The following is an 18,852-nucleotide window of genomic DNA, read 5'->3' as shown; positions in this document are numbered from 1 at the left end:
GCCCGCACGCCTCCCTCCCTGGCCTGACCACCGTGGGGTGAGCTGCTCATTCCCTGTCTCTGTCTCTCTCTGTCTCTGTCCCTCTCTGACCCTGTCTCTCTCTGTCCCTGTCTCTATCTCTGTCCCTGTCTCTGTCTCTGTCCCTGTCCCTGTCTCTGTCTCTGTCCCTGTCTCTCTCTCCGTCCCTGTCTCTGTCTCTCTCTGTCCCTGTCTCTGTCTCCCTCTCTGTCTCTGTCTCTGTCTCTCTGCATCTGTCCCTCTCTGTCCCTGTCTCTGTCTCTCTCTGTCTCTGTCCCTCTCTGTCCCTGTCCCTCTCTGTCCCTGTGTCTGTCTCTCTCTGTCCCTGTCTCTATCTCTGTCTCTGTCCCTGTCTCTGTCTCTCTCTGTCCCTGTCTCTGTCTCTGTCCCTGTCCCTGTCTCTGTCTCTCTCTGTCCCTGTCTCTGTCTTCCTCTCTGTCTCTGTCTCTGTCCCTCTCTGACCCTGTCTCTCTCTGTCCCCGTCTCTCTCCCTCTCTGTCCCCGTCTCTGTCTCTGCCCTCCCACAAGGGGCCCTGCACCCAACGCGCAGCCCGCACGCCTCCCTCCCTGGCCTGACCACCGTGGGGTGAGCTGCTTCCCACGGGCACAGACCTGAGCTATTCCTGGTGCTGTCGTGTGTCCTGGGGGGACACAGCCCTGGTGGTGGGACCTCCCCGGGGTGAAAGCCAAGCAGGTGAGCGCCCCACATTCTGCGGTCAGTGAGCCGGCCGGGTGCCCTCTACACTTCCCTGCCCCCAAGGGGCTGTGGCTGGGCCGTGGGGTGGCCGGTCTCCCCTCCACTGCCGCTGGCCGGACTGGCCTTGGTGTGAGAGGGAAACAGACGCGCTGCGAGCCCGCCGTAGGGTGTGCGAGGCGAAGCCCGGTCCTCGGAGCTGGGCCCGGCGGCATGTGCGCCTCCAGGGCGCCTCCGTGGCTCAGCGCTGGGGCTGGGAGGGCCGGCCGGGGCGCAGCCCCTCTGGGTCTCGGGCCGACGCGTCTGGCCGGCGGCAGGGCCACGCTGGCCCGGGAAAGTCCTCCCAGAGGTGCGTGTAGCAGCCTGTGGCCCAGAGGGACACGCCTGCCTCTTGGAGTCCCTGGACTCGGGGGGGCCACCAGCCTGACGCGCAGGCGGAACACAGGACAAGACCCCGATACCACCCGGAGCCCGAGGCCCCGAGCCGCGCCGCCAAGGCCCGCAGTCCTGGTTCGAGCCCCACGTGTGCGTCAGGCGGCCGTGGGCTGACACTCTGCACCTGGAGGACAGACGGGGAACGACCCTTGGCTCTCATCGTGCTCGTGAGGACGAAACAAGAGCAGACAGAACATCTGGAAACTATGAAATGACGCTTTTATTGCCTCCTAACACGCCCTGTGCCCCTCCGGGCGCGGTAGCTGAGGAGGACGAGGCCCGCCGGGACCTCCCCAGGGCTGCAGGGGCAGGGCGGCCATGGCCCCGCGCGGTCACCTGCCCCCGGCCCCCTCGCGGCCCAGGCTCCAATCAGGAGGCAGTGATAAGAGAAAGACGACCAGCCGCCTGGAGCCAGGGTGACTGAACCTTGCCCCAGAGACCTGTCACAGCGGGACGGACGCGCTGTCCTTGGCCACACCATGGCGGGCCCACTGTGCCTCGTCCTGCTCGGCGCCTCCCTGGCCGGACTCCTGCTGCCAGGGGGCAGTGGTAAGTGCCCCCTCGCCCCGCACACTGCAGAGATGGCCCCCGGGGAGGAGGAGGGACGGCGGAAGTCAGGGTGATGCCCCGAATCTCCACAGTGGGGAGAGTGGTGCTCATCCCGTGCTGTGACATGGCCGGGCCTGGTGGCCTCAGCCAAGGGTAGCCCAGGGCCAGGCGTGCCTCCCTCCTTGTGGGTGGGGAGTCAGATGGCAGACGAGTGGTCGCACACAGAGCTCGTGGACAGAGAAAGAGGGAGAGACCAAGAGAGACAGAGAGACGTGCCCCCTCCGCGGCCAGAGCGAGCTGGGGCGGGCCCGGGGGGGGGGGGTCACAGCAGAGAGGAGCTTCCGGGGCGGAAAGAGAATGAGATAGAAGCCGGTGCCCCCACCCTCAGGCTGGCTTGGTCAGGAAAGGGGGTGCCCGGTTCAAGGCTGGACAGAGAGGGGTTTCTGCACCTTCCAGGCCCTAGGCTGTCTAGAGAGAAGAGACCCAGAAAGGGGGCAAGCAGAGCAAAGGCAGAGGAGAGGGCAGGGGAGCGGCATCCCGGGGGCTCTTCGTGCCCTGGATGGAGGGGAGGGCCGGAGCCTGAGGGGACCCGGTGTGGAAGGACAAGGAGGCGGTGGGAAGTGAGGAGGGGAGAGAAGATCGGAGCAGGGAGGGACCTGCGTGCTCAGTAGCGCAGCAGACCTTTGGGGTGATGGGGTGTCCACAGACAAGTTTGAGCTCGGTGTCGCCTTGGAAGGGAAAGCGATCTGAGACGGGAGTGAAGCTAAGGTTTAGTGAGTACCTAGTGTGTCCCAGCCTCAAACTCACACGACTCTGAGACGCAGTGAGTGACCCCTTTTGTCAGCTTTAAGTAGCAGGTGATGGAGCTGCGTCTGAAGCTCGGCTGCCTGGCTGCCGGGTCCGGTGTCTGGCTCTGCACGTGGGGAGTGGGCGCTCTGAGCAGAGGGCAGGCCGCCGGCCCTGCAGAGAGGGGAGGACGGAGCTCAGGACGCAGGTCCCCTCCAGGGAGAGCCTCTGTGAGGGCAGGAAAGAAGGCAGACGGGGTGCAGGGTGAGAAAGGGCCCCAGGGGTGAGCAGATCCTGCGGGGGCAGAGCAGGCCGCTGCTGAGGCCCTCTGGGCGACAAGTCCCTGCCTGTCGCTAGTGTTCCTCAGCCCAGAGCGCGCCAGCAGCATCCTGGGGCGGGTCCGCAGGGCGAACTCCTTTTTGGAAGAGATGAAGAAAGGGAACCTGGAAAGAGAGTGTATGGAGGAGATGTGCTCCTTCGAGGAGGCCCGCGAAGTCTTTGAGGACACCGCCAAGACGGTAAGGGCTGGTGCGCAGGCTCCCTGCAGCAGGGGCTCCCCAGGGTGGAGGCCGGGACAGAGCAGCCCCGGGCCCCCCGTGGGTGCAGGGTGGGGAGAGGGCAGTCCTCCTCCGCCACCTGTCCCGCGGGGGGCGGTGGGGGCGACTGAGGGCAGCGTGAGGTCCCGTCGGGTAGGAGGGCCGTGAGGCCGTCCAGAGGTTTTGTTAAACCAACTCTGAAAGGTAAGGTGTTCGTTTAAAAATGACTCACGGCTGAGTCACGCCTCCCTGGGCTGGGCCGCACACCAGGACACGGAGCCGGCGGGTTTTGCCCAAATCCACGGCCGCCGCCGCACTTGACGTGGACACCCGAGGAGCCACGCTTGTAGAGTTAACGCGTTGCCAGTAAACATTCCGTCAGACAGAGACGAACCGATTCTAAATCTGGAAGTATGGAAAAGCAAAGAAATCAGAGTAGCTGAAACAATTCTGAGAAAGGAGAGGAATCACCCTCCGTGAGTTGAAGGCTCCCCACAAAGCCACGCTAACCGCAGACGCATTAGTGTGTGTTTCGGGAAAGGGACAGATACAGAAATCAGTGGCATAGACTAGAAAGTCCACAAATTGACCCATGAAAATATGGCCAATTGCTACCTGACAAAAGATCATAAACAACTCAGTGAAGGAAGAATTGTCTTTCAACTGATGGCATTGGGACAACTGCCTATCTCCATACAGAAAAGGTCAACTTTGACCTAAACCTCACAACGGAACAAAAATTAACTCAAAATGATCATAGATCTAAAGGTAAAACATAAAACTTCAGGGCGAAAATTGTCATGACATGCAATTAGGCAAAATTTCTTAGACACAACATCAAAACCATAACCCATCAAAGAGAAAATGGGTAAATGAGACTTTACTCAAGATTTAAGACGGGCTCTGTGAAAAATCGTGAAGAATAAAGATACAAGCTATTAACTACGAAAACGCTTGCCAGCCACACACCCAACAAAGGATCTGTATTCAGAATATATGAGGAACTCGCACACTCAGCCGAAGAGCATCAATGACCGACTGACGACACGGATCGGAAGACGTGAACAGACCCGTCACAAGGGCGGACGCCCCGTTGGCAAGTGCGCACAGCAGACTCGCGACCTCCTGGGCCCTTACAGGAGCACAGACGCCCCCCTGCAGGCTGGAAACCACCGACGGGTCCCGCGCCGGGCAGGTGCGGGGGCCCGGATGCTGCTGGACCGCGTCTCCTAACGCCATTGCCCTCTGACCCCGCAACCCCACTCCTGAGCGTGGACGCCTGGGTGTGAACGTCTATAACAAGTCACCATCGCCCCAAACTAGCAGTGATGCCGGTGGCCCTGTTTGGGTGGCCCCTGGATCAACGGTGGCGGCATTCCACTCGGCAATGGGACAAGCCGCGGGTGCGCATGGCGCTGGGGTGAGTTTCGGAGGCGCCGTGCCGAGTGAAGGAGCTGGTCTCCCCAGGTTGTGCAAGGGGCTCAGAAGTCGCGGCCGGGACGAAGAGCAGATTCGTGGCTCTGGGGGTGCGGCTGCCGTGGGCTGCGAGTGTCGGGGGGCTGGAGCTGTTCTGCGTCTTGACTGCAGTCGTGGTGGCACAAAAGCCGCGTGTGTTGGATTTCACAGAATTGTACACCAAAACAGTCGTTTTTTGCTGTGTGATTCTTTTCTCACTGAAATTTTAAGGAGACAGTGTCTGAGTTTCCTGAGGCTTCTGGAAAGCACCACACACCGGGTGCCTTAGCACGAGCGGAATCCACTCTCACAGTCCTGGAGGCCGCAAGTCCAAATCCAGGTGTTAGCAGGTGTCAACACAAAATGAACAAACCCTTTAGAATTGCTTTGCAAATAAAAAGGAAGAGAGTCTTGTTTGAGCCCAGGTGAGGACCGCTGCCCAGGATACACAACCTTCCCAAAGAAGAGAGAGCTCCAGGGAAGGAATGTTTAATGCAGGGTTATATATGCTTCTTATTTCTTCAAGAATTACAAATCATCATGAAGAACATCCCAGAAAATTCCAAACTTTATCTCATGCTTTTAGTATGTGCAAAGTTGTAGGCTTCAGAGGTATGGGAACTTAGGAAGACGTTTACTCTTAATTATATATATATACACACATATATATATATATATATATATTTTTTTTTTTTTAAAGTAGGCTCCAAGCAAGGAGCTCAACGCGGGGCTTGAACTCAGGACCCTGAGATCAAGACCTGAGCTGAGATCAAGAGTCTGAGGCTTGACCGACTGAGCCGCCCAGGAGCCCCAGGGAGGCTTCTACTCTTCTCTTTAGTTTGTCTTTAGTTTAGTCTTTTCGGTTATCTGCTAACGAAGTACGATGTGTGCTGGGGGCAGCAACAGAGCCCATGCCTTGAGGTCCTGCCAAGTCATTCCGACCTTGGTCCCTGTGAAAGTGTAGCTTCCCTGGGCGCCCAGGGTCAGGGCCCACAAACAGTGGAAGTGGAAAGGTTCCTTTTGGAGGTCTGCGGGAGAACGAGCTCCACACCCCTCCCTCTCCGAGTGTTGGGCGCTGCCAGGGGTCCTGGGCCCTCCTTGCCTCGTGGGCACATCCCTCAGGCTCTGCTCCGTCTCCGCGTGCGGCTCTCGTGCCCTTTCCATCTCTCCTGAGAGCACTCAGTGTCAGCCCTGAGCCCGTGGGGTCTCCTCTCCAACCTTAATCACAACTGCCCACACCCTATTTCCATTAAGACCACATCCTGAGGTTGCACCTGAAGTTGGGGTGGGGGGGTCGTACACTGTTCAAACTACGGAACACCGCAAAAATGATTTTTAAGACCATGAACATTTTTTTAGTGTAATATAGGCTTTTGGCGCCCTCTTTTAACCTAATCACCAATTACCATTTTTTCAATTTAACATGATTATTCACCAGGCATCTGATCCCTTACTGAATCTTTGACCCAGATATCTTAACTCAAAACCATTCATTGATCCGCTTGGGTGTAGCAAACAGAGCAAACCACTTCTGGTATAATCCATTCCTCAGTGATTAACTTAAAAATAGTTTTTTAACATTCAACAGAGCTGGTGCATCTAGGATGACCCAAGTCCCATCTATACAGACACATCAGATCTGAAAACTTCCCTCTTAGGCCGAGGAGCCCCGCAGCAAAGAGTGCCAGGAAAGGCCTCTGTTTGGGAAAGCACCCTATTCAGGCAGAGCGTGGTGGTTGTGTGAAATGTCTGTCTTTTCCCTAATGTATTTTAACATCTTCTTTCCCCTTTTAGACTGAATTCTGGAATAAATACAGAGGTGAGATGTTTTCTACTTTAATGTTGAGTGGGGTTCATTCAGACATTGAAATAGAGAGAGGCTGTATTTGAGTTTTTTAAACTACTTTTTGAATTTCCTTTCCACTCCTGCTTGTTTCTTACTCACCTAAGACTTTTCCCCTCTGAGTGTTTTCATAACAGTTATTGTGAAATTATTTTTTGTAACTTTATGCTAATTCTAGTTTGGTTACTTACTTAAATGTAGATTTAATTAGTTCACTCTCATTTGAGGAGTACCAAACTCTCTGATAATTTTCTTAATCTAAGGTATTAGGTAGAAACAAAGAATAGAGTCTGAAAGATTAGGTCTTCTAAGAAGATTGAATGTTTGCAGCTTGTGAAATGGTATAAATCATGACTCGTGTCTCATTCTGGTAACACTTTTCAAATTTCTCAAAATGGCCACTGGACCTGTCTCTAAATTAGATTGTCCAAATGCACCAAGAAATGTGAAGTTCCATGTTAGTGCTGGACAGTAATGTTTGCATTCTGATTTTACCTCCAGACCATCTGGGAAGAGGCCCCCAAACACAGGCCTTGTCAGTGTTGAGCCTAGAAATAAGTGTCAGGGAATCCCCCGCCCTCTGACCTCCCAGCTGGTCCCACACGGTCACCAGCCCAGAGCCCAGAGCTCCTCACTCTGTTGAAAACACACTGCCAAACATCTCCGCAGAAATAGAAAAGCTTATCAATGGCCCAGTTAGATAAGAGCATCACGTACGTAGAGCCGCAAAAGGTGGGGGTAAAATGAGGTCCAGATGGGAGAAATGTTTACAGGGAGACGGGAAGATTTCAGGTTTATTCAAGCTATCTGAACAGCGCGTGCCAAGATCAACAGCGCAAAGCCATTTCCACCATCATGGGAGCTGCCTGCAAGCTGGGTTCCCAAACCCTGTCTCCGCAGACGGCGACCAGTGTGAGAGCAGTCCTTGCCAGAACGAGGGCCAGTGCGCAGATGGCCTCGGGGAGTACACGTGCACCTGCTCGGAAGGATATGAAGGCAAAAACTGTGAATTGTGTGAGTTCTCTTCCCGGTGTCCCTTCAGCTCGGGCTCACCTGACATCAGGAACCAGGGAAGGAGCCAAACCTCCCAGGGAAACAGTCTCGGGTTCCTCCCGATTTCGAGTCTGCGCTCCCACGTGCTGTGCCATGTAGGAACAGCAGATGCAGTAAAGTTAGAGCCCAATGTCTCCTACAATCTGCTCGGTTTTAGGGTACAGTGAGAGACACACAGCCATGTCCCTTCCTCTCAGGGGCTTGTGGCACATTCGTGGAGCGCTGGGCCCATAACTCAGAGACGAGATGGGGCCGTTTCTCTCCCGGGGTGGCGCTCCCCCTCACCGGCTACGGGATTCCTTGCGGTCCCGGCAGCGGCTCTGAATCACCACCCTCCACTCACGTCTGTTAGTGCGAATGTCAATTCCAAACCGTCTGGGATTGTCCACTTATAAAAATGTGATACATTTAATGAATTCTACATGAAAAAGTCAGTGAGAGTTTTCCTGATATGGTGATTAATTTAATAAAAATTAGATTTGTATTAGGCCAGCTTCCCCCTAATACAGGAAGATTCACATTTCTCCCGGGTAACTTCCTTTGTAATCTGCAGAGTGTGCTCTTAGCTTGCATTTTTGGGGCTGGTTCCCTTGGGGACTGTCAGCTGCGAATCCCGCTGCCCAAAGCCCAGAGCCGCCTCTGCGGCTCCCCGCGTGGCTCAGCCCCGAGCCACCGTGCGTCATTTCTAAAGCTGCACTAACGTTGATCTTCTCACTGTAATTATTTCATCATCCAAACCCAAATGCGGAATGTAAGGTAAATTGCCGTGGTGGCGTCAGTGACGTGAGTTGGGGTTGGGTGTGGCGTGCTCGGCCCAGCCTCGAAGCCGCCGGAAGCTCCACGGCCTCACAGCGCCGAGAGCGTCCCGTGACGCGCCAGGTGGCCCGAGTCCAGCACGCGCCCCCGCCCGTCCCTCCCGCTGCCGCACCGGAGCCGGGACCCCAGTCTCTGAGATGGTTCCGGCTCCTTTATTCTGGCGGGGGGATCCTCCAGGCTCAGTGGACTGGCCCGTGGCCATGCGGCCCCTCCCTGCCTGAGCACCTAGCCCCAGGGCCCGTCCTCGTGCATGCGGCCTGCGCACATGGGCTTGCAGCTGTGGGGAGGCCCGCGTGCCCTTCTGAGGGCTGAACTTGTGACCCGCCAGCGTCCAGGGCCCTCCGGGGGCGTGCTGGGCTTTCTGCAGGACCTTCTGGAAGTCTGGCGCCCATGCCGTCCCCACGTGGTCTGGGGAGTGGTGGGGCGGGAGCAGCGTGGACACAGAGGAGTGGACACCAGCCCCTCGCCTGCTCTGGGTGCCTGTCCTGTTTGCTTGGGCCCAGCTCAGAGGCATCGGCCACGTGGTCCTGGCCCTTTGCTGCAGCTGTCGGGTCCCCTGTGGGGTTGGCGGGTGCATGGATGGGCTCCTGGTGCTGCCGTCCCTCCTCCGGGCTAAGTGCGGCCTCAGTTTCCCCAGGCTGTCGTGTCCTGCAGCCACGCGGAAGCTCTGCAGCGTGGATAACGGGGACTGTGAGCAGTTCTGCAGGGAGGAACAGAGCTCGGTGGTATGCTCCTGCACCAGCGGGTACATCCTCGGGGACAACGGCAAGTCCTGCATCTCCACAGGTAGGAGCGCGTGGGCCGGAGTGGGCGGGCCCGCCAGCGTCCCACTGTTTCTGGGAGCTGAGGACAGGGACCGGCGGGACTGCCTAGCTCCCCGGGTGCCGGTGAAGGCGGGGTAGTGCCAGCCCTGAGGAGCCACGACTTGCTTGTGACCGAGGCACACCCTGTCGCCCTGGAAGGCTGGGAGTGAGCAGGTGCAGGGCAGCATGGGTGGACTATCAGGGCCGTGGACTTGGGGGGTGCAGGAGCTGCAAGGGGTACCACGGGCCCCCAAGAATGAGCAGGTTGGGCAGGCCCCAAGCGATGGGCTTTAGTTTCCTTCTCTGTGATGAGAGCCGGGCCGTTGAGTCTGGCCCGGAGGCTCCCAGAGGGCATGGCCTAGTGAGGGGACCTACACAAGGGGTCCTCACCGCTGCAGGGTCCACCTGGGCCAGAGCTTCTGAGAGGCCACTCCTCTCTCTCTTAACTCCATCTGCTTCCCACGGTGGCCCCACGTGCTCCTCAAAGCCTGGTGCCCTGCCTGACCCACAGCTCTGGTCGGGGTGCAGAGTCTCGGGCGTTCCAGAAGCTGGACACATTCCCTGCCTGTGACAATGGCCTCCATCCTGTAACCCGGGCCCTCGGCGGTCCCCACTGTTCCCCCCACTCTCCTCCCCCAGGTCAGGTCGGGAGAGTTGTGCCTGTGAGGCAGGGAGGTTCTCGCTCTGCTGAAGCCGGCCCGTCCTTTCAGAGCCTTTCCCCTGCGGGAAAACCACGATGGGGCGCCGGAAGAGGTCAGCGGAGACCGCTCACAGCGGCGAGGGCCCCTCGGAAGCCGAAGCCGGCATGCAGGAGCAGTCTGACCCTGAGGATCTGCCTCCCACCCAGAGCGCTATGTTCCTGCTGCCCTTCAACAGGACAGACGCCAGCTCTAAGGAGGATACGAGAAGCGTGGTCCGGATCGTGGGTGGGCAGGACTGCAAAGACGGCGAGTGTCCATGGCAGGTGACCGAGGAGCGGGCCGGGGTGGCGCAGGCGGTGGACACACCCCGCTGCCCCGGGGTGGGCGGTGCGGAGATGACAAGTGGGCCCTGTCCCTCCCCACCCACGTCCGTCCCCATCTGCGTGCCCGTGAAGCACAGACCGAAAGAAGAGGTAGTCCCGCCACGGCTACTGGCCGGGCTGCAGGTCCAGGTCGGCAGGGGAGAGCGCTGCCCGGCGCGGCGATGCCCTGGGCTTGCTCTTCTGACCACCAGCAGAAAGAGTCACTCCCCTTGCTTCCTCTCTAATCTGGTAAAAAGATTTTTTACCAAAATGTAAATCCTGCCAAGGCAGGTAGTAATTCGGAGAAGAGCGCATCCGTGTGTTTGCCACGGAAAAAAAAGTCCCTCTTCCCTTGTTGATTTGGACTAAGGTTGCCCGATTTAGCAAAGAACAACACAGGACTTACGCTTTGAGCTTCAGATAAACAATGAACAATTTTTAATGTGAGTATGTCCCAAAGACTACGGGGGACACATTTACACTAAAAACTGTTTGCTATTTATCTGATTCAGGTTGACCTGGGTGTCCTCTATTTTATCTGGCAATCCTAACTTCGACTTTAGGGTTTAGAAGTCAAAATGGCTTCACCTACAAGCAAAACTCCAACAACCTTTAGAAAGGAGCTCAGCCTGCTCCCACTCCAAGCTCCGCGATGGGCGTGCGTTTGCCTGAATTATCGGGAGGCCGGGAGGAGCGATTCAGGGTGCGGTCACCTTGCGGGCAGCGTGCATTCACAGAGAACTGTTGTGGCTCCGACGGGGCCCTGGGCGTGGAGTGCAGGACATGAGATCCGCTCTATCCCCTGACGTGTGCACGTCTAGATCCAGGAAGGGCCGCGAGCCCACCCGAGCCACCCCAGCTGCGGTTGGTGTGTGACTCGCACATGCAGCCGCGGAGGGCAGCTGCGTGGGGCAGCCGCGGGGCGGTGGGGAGGCAGCCAGAGGAGCTGCCCCCACCCCCAACCCGGGCGGCATGTTGGTGGCTTTGGTCGCAGGCAGAGAGGATGGGGGGGATGCGTCCGGGGAACAGGGTCCTGTCCAGGGGATTCCTGACTCCTGGGCTCCCTCCCTGTTGGGAGGAAGAGGTGGGGTGCAGGTACGGGGAGCCTGACTCTCCATCACTGGTCACCAGAGCTGGCTTAGGAGCCGATCAGTCACGCAGGGAAAGGCGGCAGCCGTTTCCCCACTAGTCACGGCGGTCTTCAAGGGCTCTTTCAGAGCCTCAGGTTGTTCCCTGTTCCACTGACCGGCATACGCCCCCAGCCAGGAACTCCCGCCCACTGGCTCGCAGGGTGTGGAACTCCCCAGGAGAAGCAAAAAGGGCTCCTCTCCCGATTTGCAAGCCCCGCTCTCTGGGGGAAGGGGTGGTGCTTGCCGCGCTGCTGGTGCTCCCTCCCTCCCTCCCTCTCCAGTCCTGGCGGGGAGAAGGTCACCTCCAGGGGGAGCCACATGGATTCCAAGGACACTGCCCTTGAACGGGGGCACACCTGCCCCGACACCAGAAACTGTTGTCCCCAAAGCCTGGCCCCTGCCTGGTCTGGGCTCTAATTCAGAGCCACATAGCAAAGGTTTTTCACGTCGAAAACCGTGTTTCTACGGGAGCTCTGGAGGGTGTGCGACTGCTCGCGTCCTGGGAGCCCGCGGCTCAGGCGCAGAAAGCCAGGGGAAGCGCGGCCGAAAGCTCCCCGGTGCCCTCGCCAGCACTCAGTGGGGCCTCGGCGAACGTCCGCTGAGTCCGCCAGGGCGCTGCTCCGTGCACAGGAGCTGCCCAAACCCGCGCGGGGTCCAGGCACGGGCTGGGGGGCAGCTGGGCAGGGGCCGGGGCCACCGCCCCACCGCGAGCCCCACAGTGAGGGAGGCCGGCAGCTGAACGCCCCTGGGACTCGCAGGAGTCTGCAGGTTCCAGGCTGGACGCCGGCAGGGGGAGGCCCTGACGCAGGCCGGGAGGCCGAGAGGAAAGTTCTCCCACTCCCCTTCTCCAACCTGGCAGACTCAGTTGTGCTCCTTGCAGGCTCTGCTCATCAATGAGGAAAATGAGGGGTTTTGCGGGGGCACCATCCTGAACAAGTACTACGTCCTCACAGCGGCTCACTGTCTCCAACAAGCCAAGAAATTCACGGTGAGGGTAGGTAAGTGGCGGCACGACCCCTCCGCTGCCCTGCAGGGCCCCCTGGCACTTATCTTCAGAGCTGCTAGCTGGAAACGTGGGTTGACACAACGGAACCCTGAGGGCACAGGTGGGGGTGTCACGGAGCGGGGGGGGGGGGTCCTCCCTGACGTGCTCCAGTCCAGACCCGGTGCCGTGAGCCTCCCTCAGTGCCCCTTCCTCCAGGAAGGCTTCCAGAGCTCCTCCTCAACAGTCTGAGCCCGGAGCGTGGCCCGTCACATTTTGTAATATCTGTCCTTCTCTACCAGCCGCAAATGAGCCACCCGTGTGATCACTAGTTCTCTCTGATACGGTGGTAAAGTTCCCAGATGAAATTAATTTTAGTGATATCTCATCATCCAGTATATCCAAAATATTATTATTTCAGTGTGTAACCAGTTTTAAAAGTATTAATGAGACATTTTGAATTTGTTTTCATTCCCTGAGAATTGACACAGCACATCCCGTTCCGACCGGCCGCGCCGCCTCCGACGACCGCGGGGTTGGGAGCCGGCACCCCTGCCTCACGAGTCTCAGGAATTAATTGCCTGCCTGAGGCGCTGGCCATGGTTATAAAGTGTGACCGATGGTCGCCCCTGGGGAGCGACACTGGAGGTCGCTTTTATTTGCTTTATGCTTCCCTTCGTTTTTCAGGTTTTCTAGTGACCATATTCCACTTTTTCATACAAACACAGTAACAGGTGCTCTGAACAGCAACGTGCAGGTGAGCGCACGGCCCATCCTGAGCCGAGCCCCCCCATGTCCTCGCCGCTTTGCAGGTGAACGGGACACGGAGAAGGAGGAGGGCGACGAGGTGGCGCACGAGGTGGAGATGATCATCAAGCACAACCGGTTCGTCAGGGAGACCTACGACTTCGACATCGCCGTCATCAAGCTGAAGACGCCCATCACCTTCCGCAGGAACGTGGCCCCCGCCTGCCTGCCCCAGAAGGACTGGGCCGAGGCCACGCTCATGACACAGAAGACGGGCATCGTCAGCGGCTTCGGGAAGACCCACGAGAAGGGCCGCCCGTCCAGCACCCTCAAGATGATGGAGGTGCCGTACGTGGACAGGAACACGTGCAAGCTGTCCAGCAGCTTCAGCATCACCCAGAACATGTTCTGCGCCGGCTACGACTCGAAGACCCAGGACGCCTGCCAGGGGGACAGCGGGGGCCCCCACGTCACCCGGTTCAAGGACACCTACTTCGTCACCGGCATCGTCAGCTGGGGAGAAGGATGTGCACGGAAAGGGAAGTATGGGGTCTACACCAAGGTCACCAACTTCCTCAAGTGGATCGACAGATCCATGAAAGCCAGGTCCGCGGCCCCAGTGCGCACGGGGGACGCTATGCCCCACCCCCATTAAAATCATTCCCTCAAGACCCCCTGGTGTCTCGTTTGTGCTCACACGGGCGGCGCCTGGAGCAGGTCTCCCGTCTGCGGTGACGAGGTCTGCGTGGATCCCTTGTCCTGGTTTTCTCTGCCTCTGCCCTGGAGAATTTTCCTTTGGAACACTAGAGCCTCCTGTTCCCTCCCCGGGCTGGGGGGCTTCTTCGGGAAACGCTATCCTTTGTAGGATCGGGGCCCCCGGGATGACCAAACCCGCGATGGGCCGTTCCTGTATGCAGCGGGGGCTTCCGGTTTTGAGTGCCCGAGGCTGCCGCGTGGCTCAGGACCCTTGGAGTAACTAGGTTCTGGGAGCAGGGATCGGGTGGGGCAGGGGTCCCAGCACTGAGACGGGGCGGGAGCGCGTCCTCGCGGGCAGGCTCTCCGAAAGCCTCTCACGGGCAAGGATGCTTTTGCATGGACTTAGCTGCTTCTCCCTTCTGGCCTCACACTGGAATCAGCCGGGGCCACCGCCGCCCCCTGAGCAGCAACTGCGCCCCCAGGGCTGGCTGCCCCAGCCCCCAGCGTTAAATCAGTGTGGACGCGGCCCCTCAGTGACCCCACGAGGGCATGGTGCGCGGGCGGGACTGTGGGAGGGACGCGGCAAGCCCTTCCCGTCACCGTCCGCGGCGCTCCAGGCCCCCAACTAAGTGGCCATGAGAAGCGAAGTGCTTTAGAAAACACGACGGGTCACCTCAGACCAGACCCGCCGGAGCGTTTTCCAAATGGCCCTGCACAGTGTGTGTTTTGCGTAACTTCGCTAAACAAAGTTTCAAAGTTCCAGTACGAAGACGCCCCCAAATGTCACAAGCTGGGCAGAGTGTTTTGTAAACAGTAGATATTGCAAGGTTACGAAAATCTTTGTGAACGGCGATGCAGTTTCCCAGAGCCGGTCTGAGGAAAGCAGAGAAAGCCAAGGGCCGCGCGGGTCAGAGGCCCTCCCGGAGAGGGGCCCCAGCGGCGCAGGCCGGCTCCTCCGCGCTCTGTGCAGCCGCGCGCCCTGCGCGGGTCAGGAGGTCCCCGGTGGTTTGGGGCCCAGAGAACTGGCGGAAGACCCACCGGCGAGAGCGGCCTTCACTGCCGCGGCTCCCATCTCCGTTGGCCGCCGATCGGCGCCCGGGCTGCCGAGTGCGTCAGAGGGGGAGACCGAGGCAGGACAGAGCGAGGGGAGCCCCGCTGCCTCCCCGGGTCGACTTATCTCCTCATCCAGAAAGAGACTCAGTTCATTGACGTTCTGGAGGAGGTGGTGGGGCACGATGGGGCTCATCTGCTCGCCCCCGTGCCCCGCACCGCTCACCTCCCGCGAGGGGCGCTGTCTGCCTGGGGACGGAGCTGAAGGAGCCGCTCAAGCACACGGCACTGCGCCAGGCTGGTCCCTCGGGGACACAGGCAGCGGCGGCGGGCTGGGGCCCGGGAGCCACAGGGGGAGAAGGCGGGGCGTGAGCGTTGCTCCTGAGACAGAGGCAGAGGTCGCAGGACGATCCCAATGAGCCCACCCGTTCTGTGAAGGGTCACAGTCACCCCCAAACACAGAGGGGCTTCCGCAGGCTGAGCCCGAGTTCGGTGGCGGGATGGAGCCACCTCATCGGGAGGGCGGTGGGTTTGGGCTCTGTGTAGGGGCAGCCCCACAGCCAGGGCCACCACAGGAATTGCTGGTTGAGGCAGGTCACCGAGGACACCAAACCCCGGTGGGAACATCCTCGAGAAGCACGATATTCAGAGTCTCAGAGCATCGCCGAGGAATGACTTTTTCATCACAGACAGGACAGGTGGTTTCTCTGGAGCAGAGCACCCTGGGAGTCGGTGGGGATTGTGCGGTTGGGCCGGAATGGGCTGTGAGCTCCCCCCGCGGTGTTGAGAGCGATTCTCGGGTTGGAGGACACACTTGGTTCTTACAAAACGCCACCTGGGTCCACTGGTCACGTGGCGCAAGGCCCTGGCCTGTGGTCCACTAGGTCCCTTTACAGAAACGCTTGCTGAGCTGCCTCAGGGACCTCAGGCAGGAAGACACGGAGGCGAAGAGGTGTGAAGACACGGAATCGATCCAATGAAGTCCCCATCTGTGCCGTTGTAGGGCCGGTGGCCGTTCTCAGCAGCCCCACGTCCTCAGGCCCGTGTTTGCAGACGCGTCCTCGGCGGTGGCGGGCCGGCAGCCTGGCGGGCCGTGTGGGGCTGCTCCTGGGCCTCCTTGTCCTGACCATCCTAGCCCTGGGGGAGGCTCTGCTCCGCGGACTCGGCCTTTCCTGTGGCCACGGGGGCAGGCGGGGCTTTCTCCAGCGTGACCCGCGAGATCCGAGCTCGCCTGCAAGGGCCCTCCCGTCTCTCTTATTAGTGATGCACGCAGGTCCTCCTGGAGCGACGCCCAGACGGCCATGGGCGCGCAGGGCCTAGCCAGCGGCGGGCTGACAGCCGGTCCCGACAACCGCCACCACCCAGCTTGCTCCGCACACCTGCCCCTCAGCCCTGCTCTCCCTCAGCGCCCCCACCCTCCTGCACACACAGAAATAAGAACATAAACCCGAATTTATAATCTTCAAACAAACTGCGTGTTGAAATGATACTATTTTGGATCTATTGTGTTAGATGAGTACGTTATTAACATTATTTTAACCTCTCTCTGATGTTTTGTTTTTGTTTTTTAAAGATTTTATTTATTTGAGAGAGAGAGAATGAGAGAGAGAGAGAGCACATGGGGGGGGAGGGTTAGAGGGAGAAGCAGGCTCCCCGCCCCCAACAGGGAGCCCGATGCGGGACTCGATCCCGGGGACTCCGGGATCGGGACCTGAGCCGAAGGCAGTTGCAGCCAATTAACCAACTGAGCCACCCAGGTGCCCCCCTTTCTGTTGATGTTTTAAATGTGGTGCTGGGACGCTCTTCTGACCCCTGGGGCACATGCCTGTCTCTCCTGCACGGCCCCGTCAAGCGCACCCTCCACACAGCAAGTAGCAGGACTGGGGAACACCAAGTGGGCCTGTCCCTCCAGCGGTCAGAACCTTCACCACGTCGTGCCCGTGACGGCGTGGTTTGTAAGAGACCCATGCCTGACATCAGACCGTTTGCGGCACGGTACACAATCTTCTGCAACACGGAACAGTCACAGGAACTTCCACCAAAGGGGGTCCGTGGGACTGCAGTTCTGGAAGGGCTGTGGATCACAGGGGCAGCTAGAAATGCCCTCAGTAAAGTGGAACGTGGACAAATATTGTATATCACTTTTGGTAAATGCGTCACGCGGCTGGCACGATGACAAGAAATCAGGAGGAGCAAAAGAATAAAACGAAAGAAAGGTGAGCATGACCCCAGTCATCACTGCTCAGTCTTCCATCAAGTGGCCCTTATCCTCGTATTCCAGAATGGCACTTAGAGCTCCAGCCATCACACCTGTGTTCGAGGCAGCAGGATGGAGGGAGGAACAAAGAAAGGGCCACACAGTCATCTTTTAAGAAGCTTCCCAGGAGCTGTGGCCTGGCCCTTCTGTCTGCATCCTGATGCCCAGCTCCTGTCCTGGAGCCCCACTCCCACCCCCTGCGTCCCCCCGGTGCAGGTCCAGGAATGCGAGGCTGCCCCCTGCCATCCTTTACCTCCATCTGCAATGCTCCCACGTCCCACCCTTCTGGCTCCTGAGCTGACGCAGACCCAGCCTTCACAGCTCAGTGGGAAAGCGGCTTCACGCCCGCGCCAGCCCGGCCGTCGTGGCACCTGGTTCTCCTGGTGTCTGACCGATGGCTTCTCCGCGGCTCTCTGACTTGCACTCTGCCTGGAAGGCTGGTTCGTTGTGCGGGATGACTGGTGAGGTCCTGGCCCCACACGGCCGCCGCCCCGGTCCGGCTTCCTGCTCAACCCCCAGCACCCGGCCAGACCCTGGCACACGGAGGGGGCTCAGCAAGTACCTGCCAGCCTCTAGCTTCCCGTCCCAGCACACCTCCCAGCGCACCCAAGGTCTTAGCCAAATGGGCTGCTTCCCCGATAGCTCTGGGTCAGGGCGCAAACCATCCTCCGCCCGCAGAGCCAAGGACAGCGGGGAAGCTCCTGTTGAGCGGGGCTGCTTCTCCGAGCCCCCGTGGCCACGCCACAGCCACCCAGGGCATGGGGGCGGGGGCCTGCAGGCCACCAGACCGAGGGAAACACTGGCTGGAGGCGCTGTAGGGGAAGGCTCAGGAGCACGAGGTCGGGAGGCAGGGGGCCTCCCACAGGCTGCGCCCCGGGCGACTCCCGCCGGGCCCGGGAGCCCCGGTTCACGGCAGTGGCGGTCCGATCTGCTCCGGAAGCCGCCCGCGGGCCCTCGGCGGGCCGTCGGCGTCGCGGCGCCTCCGTCTCGAAACGGAAGAGCAGCTTCTCCAAGGAGGGCCGAGACCAAGCTGGAGAGCGCAGACCCGGTCACTGCCCACCGCCTTCGTGGACGCGTGGCTCACACGAGCAGACACGGAAGCGCGGTCGGCCCCAGACCGTCCTGCCCTCGGAGCTCACCACATGGGCCCCAGCGAGAGCAGGCGGCCGCAAGGGCCGCGTACACCTGAGCGCCTGCCACCTCTTCCTTACGGAAGTGGCACACCTGTTCCCCGGGGCGCCGGGACGGGCGCTACGCGCAGGCGCACCACGGCCTGCGGGAGGGAGTACTCGTTTAAGGGATTAAGTGTTGCTTGAAATATTCTTTTGAGTGGAACACAGAGTTTAAACATAGTTCAGATCTTTAAGTGTTAGCGATTTTTTTTTTCTTTAAACTTATTTACATAAGCAATCTCTGCACTCTGTGGGGCTCGAACTCACAACCCCGAGATCAGGAGTCGCTCGCTCCACCGACTGAGCCAGCGGGCGCCCCGACTGTTACAATTCTTGAACACACCACGAACGTTGTCCGTTTCTGACACCTACGTGCCGGCCCATTCCCCGGGAAAGACGCGGCTCATCGAGGCGGGCGGCCGGGCAGTGAGATAAGTCTGGGCAGCGGGGCTGCACGGTTTCAAACTGCTGGAGGGTCAGGAGGCTTCGGCAGCTGTGCGGGAGAAGCCGGCGAGCGCGGCGCTGTCCCACCGCAAGCCCGGCTTTGCCGAGTGGGGGCCTCCGTGCAGCCGGCAGGGCCGCAGCTGCGACCGAAGCCCTGCCCCGTCTGCCGCACAACTGACTGCAAGGGCGCCGGGCCAGGCGGGCACACCTCGAGAAGAGGGGCCTCTCCAGGGGCCAGACCGCGTCCCGCCCGGGCCCCACGGGGACCAACCGCAGGCGCCGCGCCCGCGAACCTCACGGGCGCCACCGTGCACGCAGGCTGAGTCCAAACAGGCACCGAACCCGAGGTCTGTTTCCTCCGCGGCAGTACCAGCCAAGCCCAG

General features: G+C 59.6%; 1 protein-coding gene across 2 annotated transcripts; it reads left to right on the top strand.

The window, feature by feature from the left end:
• The first annotated feature begins 1,247 nt into the window (after nucleotides 1-1,247).
• Nucleotides 1,248-13,524, top strand: F10 (coagulation factor X). 2 transcript variants are annotated; one of them, XM_035002923.1, is made up of 8 exons: nucleotides 1,248-1,696; nucleotides 2,840-3,000; nucleotides 6,268-6,292; nucleotides 7,217-7,330; nucleotides 8,840-8,971; nucleotides 9,699-9,952; nucleotides 12,002-12,119; nucleotides 12,916-13,524. In XM_035002923.1, exons 1-8 carry the CDS (start codon nucleotides 1,627-1,629, stop codon nucleotides 13,503-13,505), a joined length of 1,464 nt encoding a protein of 487 aa, XP_034858814.1. In that variant the 5' UTR covers nucleotides 1,248-1,626; the 3' UTR covers nucleotides 13,506-13,524. The 2 variants fall into 2 exon arrangements, with proteins under 2 accessions (XP_034858814.1, XP_034858816.1); XM_035002925.1 differs by having other exon boundaries at nucleotides 1,627-1,696; nucleotides 12,002-12,109; nucleotides 12,916-13,036.
• Nucleotides 13,525-18,852: the final 5,328 nt, after the last annotated feature.

This window comes from Mirounga leonina, unplaced genomic scaffold (assembly GCF_011800145.1).
Source record: "Mirounga leonina isolate KUSES-001 unplaced genomic scaffold, KU_Mleo_1.0 Mir_127, whole genome shotgun sequence".
Classification (NCBI taxonomy): Eukaryota; Metazoa; Chordata; class Mammalia; order Carnivora; family Phocidae; genus Mirounga; species Mirounga leonina.
The sequence above is the reverse complement of the archived record's forward strand: the minus strand, read 5'-3'. Positions and strand labels throughout refer to the sequence as shown.

Bases quoted from the DNA above. Each gene is read 5' to 3' on its own strand.
- F10 (XM_035002923.1), top strand. From the start codon at position 1,627: ATGGCGGGCCCACTGTGCCTCGTCCTGCTCGGCGCCTCCCTGGCCGGA. The intron at 6,293-7,216 runs GTGAGATGTTTT...CTGTCTCCGCAG, and splicing joins ATTCTGGAATAAATACAGAG to ACGGCGACCAGTGTGAGAGC. The intron at 8,972-9,698 runs GTAGGAGCGCGT...CCGTCCTTTCAG, and splicing joins CAAGTCCTGCATCTCCACAG to AGCCTTTCCCCTGCGGGAAA.